Source organism: Corapipo altera, unplaced genomic scaffold (genome assembly GCF_003945725.1).
Source record: "Corapipo altera isolate COAL_440 unplaced genomic scaffold, ASM394572v1 184, whole genome shotgun sequence".
Lineage (NCBI taxonomy): Eukaryota > Metazoa > Chordata > Aves > Passeriformes > Pipridae > Corapipo > Corapipo altera.
In genome coordinates, this window is record NW_020885039.1 from 500,636 (window position 1) to 511,482 (window position 10,847).

Here is a 10,847-nt window from a genome sequence, read left to right on the forward strand (position 1 = left end):
TTGATTTATCTTGTACTTTTATTCAGGGGCTAATACTTTTAAAGTGGTGGCAACAAATTGAAAATAAATTTTACAAATATTGTAAATAATGTAAATAAATAAGATATTATTGTAGCATTTCTTCTCCCACATTTTCTTTATGCCCCTTAATTTCTTGGACTTAAAGAGATATGTGCAGCAACTTCCTATCCTCATTGGTGCCTGTAAATGCTCTTGCAACATGTGTGTAATAAACATTATGTTCTCCTTGAGTAATATGTGCCAGATGGACCTATAGGTAACAACGGTGACAAAATCTTATGTCACTATCTCCCTTTTGCTTACTTACCTTTAACCTCCATTAGTTTAGAACATATCATATCTGCTCTTTTTCCCTTCCTTTGCCTTCCTTTTTCTTCCTTTCCTCCATCCCTCTCCCCTTTCCTCTTCCTCTTGACCTCTCTATAGCATGAGTCTTTGGCCACTATCTTTCTGATGTTTTCTGAAAGCTCATTTGAACTTCAAAACCTGTCACAAACAGTAAAATATGAAAGTCTCATTTTAGCTTTTACTTAAGACCTTTTAACATTCTTCTGAGAATCAAGACAATTTTGTGTTGTGGAAAAATTCCATAACAAATATCCTCAGAATTCCAGATATTCAAATTGATGACTGTCCATATACTACCAAGAGCATAACATGGTATTAAAGCACTTGCAAACGGGACCCCAAATGTTTGTCAAAGTTCATTTAGATTCTAATAAAAGTACAAGAGTTTTAAATAATTTTATTTATATCATGCTAATTACTTTCCACTGCCTCCTCTTTTTCCTCTGTTGGCCATAGGTGCTTCCTGACAAATTTTAATTCTTGCTTTCACTTGATGGGAAACAAATAGTCAATAACGTTTTTTTTCATTTTTTTACTTCACTGAAATGTTATTCTGGTTATAATATTGTAGATAATACAGCCAGTATCCTGACAAGACGAAGGAGATACAGTCGAACTATTCAAGACACCTATTACCTCCCAGTTTTGATTTCCGATGGTGGAGTACCCCCTCTCAGCAGCAGCAGTACCCTCACCATTCGGGTTTGTGCATGTGAGAGAGATGGACGAGTGAGAACTTGCCATGCTGAAGCTTTCCTCTCCTCGGCTGGCTTGAGCACAGGAGCTTTAATCGCAATCCTGCTCTGTGTTGTAATTCTTCTTGGTAAGCCATTTTCAGTATTAAGTAAAGCTCTCCCTCCACTGGCTCTCTGAATGTGACAGGGCAGAAATTTTTAATATGGTGTCCTTTTGAACCAGTGGCTGCCTGGTAGTAGGAGACAAGTAGAAACACATAGCTGTGATTGGGGGGGAAAAGTTTAGCTAAAATTAATAGGGGAAAATGCCTTTAAAGTACATTCAGGAATATATGGAATCCACTAGAAATTATTTTTCAGAGGTTATCAAGTAATTATCACCGCAGATCTTTTTTCTGTAATTTGGAAATATTTCAAAAAGCAACTGACTCTAATTCCATGTCTAGAACAGTGTGAAAAATGATAGAAAAGAGATGAGGAAAGCTTTTTGAAATGCATTACGCAGCAAGAAGTACCATTAGCTCTTGTACAAAAGCCATATCTTAATTACTTTTGTGGGATAAACTGATAGCAATGCACAGCATAATCCACAGGGGTGAGGGACATGTGAGACTATAAACTGACCCATAAGATAAATACCATCACAAGTACATTTTTTCCCCAGGCCAATTTGAATTTTAGCCACTAGTTAATATTGAGGAGGGTGGGGGTGTGGGGTTGATTTGTTTTGGGGTTTTTTTTCTGTCATAGACAAAACTTGCTGCACACATATCTCTGTGCTACTCATGTGCCTTTCTGCATTCTTATAGATGTGGCAAGAAATAATGGTAATTGCAGTATGACCCACGTAGGAGATTCAGAGGATTTTTTTCCCAAAGACTTTTCAAAATGTTCTTTCAGAGATTTTCTAGACTACTTTCCTTGCACCTTACTTCAGAATTTCCTTACCAGAAGGCTGTTTTAAAAATATATAATAATATATTTAGCTTATAATTTTGCATTTTATTATACAAAATCAAATATTCATAAGAGAAAAATAAACCTTTTACATGTTAATTCAACTGATATGCTAAATATTTGCTTTAGTGAAGCACTGAAAGCCCTTGACTATGCTTGTGAAGAATGTCAGCTCTAGTAACTCATTTTTCATTTACCTGAAAGAATGTTATCTCCATTTATGTCCTTTATGAGATCCCTGTAAGTAGCAGATGATCCCAAATACCAATATTAACCTGAAAATAAAACGTCTGTATTTTTGACTTAGTGTCTGCTATTTCTGTAACATATTCAGAGGTAAACTTTAAACCTACTCTAATATCTGCAGTTTTCTCTTTAGCAATTGTGGTCCTTTTCATCACCTTAAGACGTAGCAAGAAGGAGCCCTTGATCATCTCAGAAGAAGACGTCCGGGAAAATGTTGTGACATATGATGATGAGGGTGGTGGAGAGGAAGACACAGAGGCATTCGACATCACCGCACTGCGGAATCCATCTGCTGCTGAAGAGCTAAAATACCGGAGGGATGTTCGTCCTGAAACGAAGCCTGTGTCCAGACATCATCTCTCCTCAAGCCTTGACAGTATAGATGTTCAGGAGTTCATTAAACAAAGACTGGTAGAGGCTGATCTGGACCCCAGTGTGCCACCATATGACTCCCTGCAGACATATGCCTATGAGGGTCATAGGTCAGAAGCTGGATCTATCAGCTCTCTGGATTCAGCCACAACACACTCTGACCAGGATTATAATTACCTTGGAGACTGGGGACCTGAGTTCAAGAAGCTAGCTGAACTCTATGGGGAAATAGAATCAGAAAGAACAACTTAGTTGTAATTCCCAAAACAGAGAAGTTCCTAAACAACTGGACATATAATGACAGCAACGGTAACAAAAAAAAGTGAATACAGTACTTGGAACTAAGTTATGTGCAGTTACTGTAGAACAAGTGCCCTTTTCATATTTGAAACTGGGTTCTCCAATTGGAAGAAAATCAAATTTTGAAAAATACAGAAAAAAGAATATATTGTCCCTTGTGTACTTTTTTTTTTTAAATGCTCAATAAAGTCTGTGGTACCGTATCTGCAACAATACCTACAGTAAAACCAAACAATGACATTTTTATTTCAATATGCGTAACATCTCCAAGCTACAGTAAGTTTATGGTCATGTCTGTTTAAGAAGATAGCTAATGGAGGAGTTAATCTGTTGCAGGTGGTTGTAATGTTGCTTTTCTAGCTGTGCTTTAGGCCATGTGATCTCAATGTGAGGTAGCCATGGGGGCTTACTATCAGTGTGAGAAGTGCTACCAGTCTGTTTCCTTCACAGAGGTGATAAGCTACACCTGTCCTCTTAAATAAATGGTCCTTTGATGATTTAATCTTATTGAATTAGCAGGTTGCATTGAGAAGCTGCCATTTCATAATGTCCTTCATAATCTTGTCATCCATAACCAGCTAACAGATGGAGGGCATCCTTAGCTGTAGCTCAAACATGGCTCTAAGCCCAGACCTGCTCTGTTACTACTGCGTGCTGAAGGAACTGTTATTTACAGTGTTGTGCTTTTTCTTTTTGTCTTTTCACGGAAACATCATTCATTTAAACAGAATGGGCCCAAAGTAGTCTTTATGCAGCAAAGGAGATGAAGTGTAGGCTCTTTCAATGAAAACAATGGCAACACCGTTAAACTATGCAGTTGTTTGGTTCACTGTACTTCACTTAAAAGCTGAAGCTTTTTAAGTCTTTTGCTGGTCTGAGTCCAGGAGCTACAACACTCAGTTTAAAACTGAGAGTTCTTAATCATAATGTCTTTCTATTTCTGTGTCTGACTAAAAGCAAAATCGAACTGCTGTTAGGTCAATAGTGAAAACTGAAACAAAGAGAATAAGATGATGCTGCTCTTTTTCTTTTTAGTTCAATCTGCTAATATTTCTTTCTCTTAATTTCCGCCTAAACAGAACAAGCATTTTTCCCCCTATTTCAAGCATCATGGGAGCAGGTACATTTTAAGTTAGTGGAGGAAATATATCATTATTGTGGTTCATATGGATTAAATAAGTTGATTTTTTATGTTTGCAACCATATTACATTGCAGATCTGCTAAACAGTTCTGCTTAGCACTGTCGGCTGCTTAACAACTCATCCAGCAGATTCTGATTTTTCCTTTGTTTTATTTGAAACTTTAACCTTTTTGTTTGTCTTTCTTGTTATAATACTGTGAGAGGACCAGGTACTCAAAATATTGTGTGAAAGATTATGACCTATAAGGCTCACAGTCTATTACAGTCCTTTGTTTTTAAGAAAATTGTAGTTCCACTTAGGGAAGTGGACTTCTTCGAGTATGCATTTGATAGGAAAACTGTCCAGAGCAGAAACTGTGTACTGTTTTTTTACTCTGTGCTCTGGTGTGCGGAGTGATACAGACATGTATGCTCCAGTAGATTCCTTCCTCTGCATTTTAGGTGCCACTTACATTCAGCTTAGTAAAGCAAGGTCTACACTTTTTGATGACCTTCTGTGGGCCACACAAGTGAACAAGATTATTAAACCTTCCTTTCTTTGCTCCAGGGTTGCGTAGGTCCTGGACATGACTGAAACTTCTGATCAGTTCTACTTTGAAGGGATTTTTTTTTTTTTTTTTTTGAGTAAGTGAACTTCTTCCTGAGATGTAGTTGACTGCTTTTGGCTTAAACAGCCTTCTGGAAAAATTAGCCAGTACCTTTGCAAGAAATTTTCCACACTCTAAAAAATATTAGTTGTACTGTAGTTCTAGAACTGGCTTTTACTACACTGTTCTGTTTGAAAATTACTTTCCTTTCTTTCAGCATTTTAACCCATGAGAAAATTTAGGAGGGAAAAACCCCTGAACCATAAATGTTCTGCTGATGATTTGAAAGTAGTCTAATAATTTACATTCAGATTTTTTTTACTTTTTATTAAATACAGAATCTTCTAGAAATGCATTTAAAAAGACATTATTGCTGTAAAGTGAGGTTAAACAGATGTTTTAATGCAATAAGCATTGCACAGAAGCTGAGAATGGCCTATATATTGTCTTTTTTGGGGGTAGAGTTAGGATATGTTTCAGTTTTGTCCCAAATGAAGAAACTAATAGTGTTGGATTTTATTAGGAGGTTTTCTTTTGATTTAGGTCACACTTGCTTTATGTTAACATCTAAATTTTTGTATTGTATGAGTAGAGTGTTAAAAAGAAAATCTTTTAGCATTACTACTACCATGGGCTATAATATTTTGTACCACATCTGCATGAAAATTGCATTAATTGTTGTATTATTGTTTTGAGAACCAGGTATTAGTTATCTTTATGTCTGCTCCATCTGGCCCTACACCAAAGCAGGGAAAATCAATTGTATTTTGTGTTTTAAACAGTGGTCCCACCATTGTTTTCTTTTATTTGCGTCATAGAACATTCAGGCTTAAAGGCAACAGAAGTGCAGTGACTTAAGCAAATATTCCCTCTTTGCACTAATGTTCTGTTTAAGTTTATAATATCTCAGAGAAATAAGAATCCGCTTTTCATCATTCCTGGTGCTCTCTTTGCTGCTATACAGCATGTGCATCATACCCCCAGACCCAGGAATTCTGAGTCCTTTAAATCTCTGCAGGGTTATTGAGACGCTGCTTCTGTGATGCTGCAGTGTGTTCTGTTTTATGTCCTATTCACAGTGATCTCCAAATGTGCTTTTCTATCATGATATGTCTGCATGCTTGCTATGCTTACTGTTTTTTACTCAAATACACATCACAGTGTCGTGTTGTTTGCATGACAAATAGCAGAATATTAAATCTTCAGGGCCACAGAAAAAGGCCTCACAGTGCAGAAAGAACAGGTTTACAGATTTTTTTATCCCTATCCCACAGTATTTTCCTTTGGTCTTTTGTGTCTTAGAAAAAAATTTAAACTATATTTGAGAATATGTTAACCTAGATTGAAGTGGAAGAAGGTTATACTGTTTGCCATGGACATCACAATCAGTTTGTAGCATTGCTAATTTGAAAAAAAGTATACATTCAGTTGAAGTATTGTGGGAAACTCTTTCCTGGCTTATGGTTGAGTTTGATCATATAGACTTTGTCTAAAGCTTTCATGGTTCTTTTGTGTACTCATATTCTCAAATATTTTCCTATTTGCCTAAATAGTAATTCTGCTCCTGCATAACAACTAAATGCTGAAAACTGCCAGTTTTACTTAAACTGGAAGATACTGAGTGAAGTTAAATGGCAAATGCAAAGTGTTACTTAAGGGCTTTCCCATTTACAATTTGATTTCTGCAACAGCTATTCAACTACTATTACATTTGCACCAAAATAGGTAATTGTATTCCTCCAAACAAACCCTCTTTCCCTCTTTCTTGTAATGCTGAGGGCACTCTATGCTGTAATCTTGACAAGTCATCTGAGAAAATGGTCAGTATAAGAATTTTAAAATGTGTAACTATGTTGTCAAACTAAAACCTGTCAAAAATGTAGTTTAATGCACTTTAAATGCAAGGAAGATCTTGAATTCAACTGGCATTAGATTAAGATTCATACCTTGAAAACAAATTAACTTGTTTATCAGTGTTATCTTTTATTACATATACATAGAACACTGTAAAAGTTGAAAGTAATTTCACTATGTTATGCACTTTATTTTTTTGCATTCTTCTTAGAAAACCAAAATAATTACAAGCATTTTTGGGGTTGAATTCTAATTGATGCAGTTGTTTAAATTGTGAATACTGAAAGAAAATATCTATATGAAAGTGTTCTCATTGGTATTTAAAAGGAATTAAATAACTTCTGTCATCTCAGGCTTTTTAAAATCAACTTTTAGAAATTCTAAGTATTGGACCAGTCTGGAATTAACCAAACTCATAAACTCACACAAGGGTAACAAAGGGAATATTCTAAATGCAAAGAAGAATATGAAATTATGCTGCCTAGGGTTATTTTGTGGATTATAAACTGCTAAGACCTTGTACTTGCAGTACATATAAATGGCAGAGTGCATTCTAAGGAACATTAGAAGTGTGTTGCAAGTTTTGGGCCATCCTTATTTTTCCAAAGTCTCCAAAAATATATATATTTTTTTTAACAAAAGAGTTATGTAAACTATACCTCCTTATGCAAGTGTTACTGATAGAAATTGTTACATTTTCTTTTAATAAACAAAAGGGACAAAATCTTTTATTCGTATTTTTCAAATAAAATGTGCTCTTTGCTATGGTGATGGGTTATTGTATTCCTCATCACAACTAGAACATGTTTTTTTCTCTTCACTGCTGTATTCTGTACGCACCAAAGAACTATAACATCTAAAGACACTCTGTCTTTAAAAATCAGATGTGATACAGTTGTATTAATGAGGTAAATGTCAGAAATGGTATGATAAGTTTAATTAGATTTTTAATGTCTGGTTTAGTCACTTCATTGTACCACTATTTCAAAGACTGTCTTACATGATTATTGCTACAGATGGATAGTGATAGTGAAAGACACATCAGATAGTTTACAACAGACTGCAGTATAACTGCTAAATGGTTCATTACTTTTACTTGTGGTAACTATTCCGCTCCAACCATCACTGTCCTGAAACTGAAACACAGTAATGAATACATTATCCGCATGAATGAGTTGGGGAATTGTGCATCTATGAATCCAGATTGTTGGTAACAACCAGGGTTATTATCCTAAGCTGACACAGAAGACAGAAGCAGACAAGGACATTTACAACGATCAAGCTCAGGCACAGGCAATTCAAGTGCACAGGAGTCACTAATTCTTTCTCAGGAATTTAAAAGGAATTAACAGACTTTACCAACAAATTACATCTTAGAAAATAAAGGTACCACAGTTCACAAAATACTTATTGCATGCCAGGCTGTCTTTCCCATACTGACATGAATTTTAAAAATAAAGCTGGGGTTGACAGGAAATGAAAGTAGAATTTTGCTGTTGTACCCTACTTCCTCTACTTTATTGCCCACAGGCCAGTTTAGATTGTGTACCACTAAACTATGCAATTCTCACATGTGCCTTGCCACAGACCCAGAAGAGAAATTATTGTAAGATAATATTTGCAAGATAAATACTGTCAGCCTGAATCTGAATGCAAGTTCAGGGAGGTTTTGTGGGTTTTGCTTTTATTCTCATTTGAGGTGTTTAAACTTTCAAAAGAATTTTTAGAAATATTTTAGATAATCTTTCATATCTAAGATTTATTAAGCTTTTAATTTTTTTGTCTTAGCAAAACTTGCTATCAACTTATTGTGAAATTGATTTTGGGGTTGTTGGAGTCCATACTACTTCCATATGTGGCAAATGTATTGTTTTTATTTAGGTGCAGAGAGTCTTCAAAATCTAGAAAGCTTTACTTGTGAGTTTAGTAGACTTTTTCTGGAGTATTTTTGTGTTCTTGATACTCCTCACAAGTCCATCAACACACCTGAACCTTTAATTAATCAAGGAAGTCCCAAAGATCCAACAAACTTTCCACACTTGCTGTCTCTAGATTTGTTTTTTTCTGGAAGTACCTGCAACAGAGCATATTATAGCTGATATACAGTCAATACCTGCAGAAGCATGCTCGTCCAGCAAAGCTACCTTCAAAGGACAAATAGGCATTGGGATTAGGACTCAGAGGATCATGAAGCACACAGACCTTGACAGGTGTTAGATTCCTATCCAAACCTGAACAAAATCAGGGTCCATGGGACCTTCCACCATAGTGGATATCATCATGCTTGTTCAAGGTCCAGATTGCTGGTGAACTCAATGGAAAGCCCAGTAAATGTACATGTAAAGAAGTTAAATGTTCAAATATCAGAATTGCCACATCTTCTGATAGAGTCCTGGGTAGGAATGGATCGGTAAGGCTTACAGTGTGATTGAAATTCTGAAACATACTGCAGTTCTAACACACACCTTTACCTGTCACATTAACTGTTTTGAAACATTGCATTGCTCTTGAATTCTGAAGATTACACCTTGTTTATTTAAATCTGAATTAATATTCATATTTCATGTATAAAAGCAATTCCTTCCTCTTTCTTCTGGAATTGAACTGGGGACAAAGCAACTACAATTAAAATTCAACTCTGTTTTGAAGTCAAGCACACACATCTAACAAGTAGTTTTATTACTGGATTTGAGCTGGGCAAAACTCAAGCAAAGCTCACTCTTACTAAGCAAACTATTTTTTTTTTTTAGTGTAGGTCTATTGATGTAAACTATGCTACAAGTGTAAAGTTATATGAAAATATACACATCCTGATTGTCATATAGACCACATTTGAATTTCTCAAAAAGAAGTAAACACAGCTCATAGTCTGTACTATTTACAAACTCCTTGAACTTTTTTTTGTCAAACTTGTATTTTCCATTTAGTCTCAATGCTTTGTACTACGTAAATTTTCAAGTGGGAAGTGGTAAACATGAAGGAGAATGATTGAGAAATCATAATCTTTTTAATCTCTAGCTGCTATAGTTTTGTCCTTATGAAAAAGGACAAAACTTGAAAGCATCTTTCTTTATGAAACAAATTGGATTATCAGCTCTGAAAAACAAGTCACTTGTATATGATGTTGGTAACAATAACAAAAATAATGTTATTTTTCTTTCTTACTTGTTTTCATAATATTTTTTTCAATGTAGGATTCCAAAATATACTTTAAGTGTTGACTAATTGATTTATATAAGTGCAAATATAGCATGTGATTTTCTGAGAAAAGGAAATGAAATGTAAAGTAAACTTCTAAAAACTTGTATACGGAACAGAAACTCAGACTCTTTAAGCATATCTGAAATTACCAACTCATAAGAATATTCTATCCTTTGTAGTGCTATTTAAAAATGAAAACAAAAAAGGCCACTAGTGCTCACTTCATGTTGTGGTCTTTCCAAATGAAAATTTCATGTATCTTTTTCAAGATTTTTGCAGTAATATGTACTGTTTCAGTAAGACTCACTAAATTTTTTTGACAAATTTACTTCTTTTAATTTCCTCAAAAAATTAGGAAGTCACGTCTGTTGAATTTGATGGAAAAGGCCAGTTCTTTGACCAAGTCCAGGATAGAACTTTCTCATCAAAATCTGCAAGGACTAATCAATAACCAGCTGGTCAAAGCACAATGGATGTACAAGACTGACTTCAGAGCAGGATGTTAGCTAGGGATCTCCCAGTTCAATTATTCCTTTATCATAATCCCACATTACAAGTTTCAATGAATTTTTACTGATTACTTAGTGAGTATTTTTACATAAAACAACATTCTTGTTTTCTGTCACACTCTGTGGGACTGAGGGATCCTGAAAACATGAGTTACACATTCTTCGCTTTATACCCTCCTTTATTGTTTAATTTTTTTCTTTCTTTTCTACCCCCACAGGCTCCCTTTTTGTGCTGGATGCTTGAAGCACTGTAGTATGATAATTTATGTTAAGAATGTCAGGGGAATCTAGGAATAAAACTTCATCTCTCCGAAAAAGTGGAAATGCTTATCAGTGGTATCTGATGCCAAATGTACTAATCTTCATTTTTGTACTCTTGGGCAAACATTGAAATTGGACTTTATCACAACTGAATTTCTTACTTTTTTTTCCAAGCATAGTAATACAAAATTCAAATTATCTTCTATAATAACTTAAAGAATCTTGCTGGTTTTAAGTATTTATATTGGCCAAGACCCCAGTGTCCTACGTCACATAGAAAATGACATTATTTGCCTAAGGAATTTCTTACTTAAAAGGCAAGATTTCTGATTTCGGTGTTACAAAGCAAAGGCT

General features: G+C 35.1%; 1 protein-coding gene across 10 annotated transcripts in view; it reads left to right on the forward strand.

Annotated features, from left to right (window-relative positions):
- CDH18 (cadherin 18) overlaps positions 1 to 9,554 on the forward strand; it is a 487,356-nt gene extending 477,802 nt beyond the window's left edge. For 9 of the 10 annotated variants that reach the window (XM_027668439.1, XM_027668440.1, XM_027668448.1 and 6 more), the window contains 2 exons: positions 941 to 1,192; positions 2,389 to 9,554. In XM_027668439.1, coding sequence (XP_027524240.1) covers positions 941 to 1,192; positions 2,389 to 2,891 — 755 coding nt within the window. In that variant the 3' untranslated portion in view covers positions 2,892 to 9,554. The remainder of the gene's footprint in view (positions 1 to 940; positions 1,193 to 2,388) is intronic. The other variant, XM_027668449.1, reaches the window with a different exon arrangement.
- The last annotated feature ends 1,293 nt before the right edge of the window (positions 9,555 to 10,847 follow it).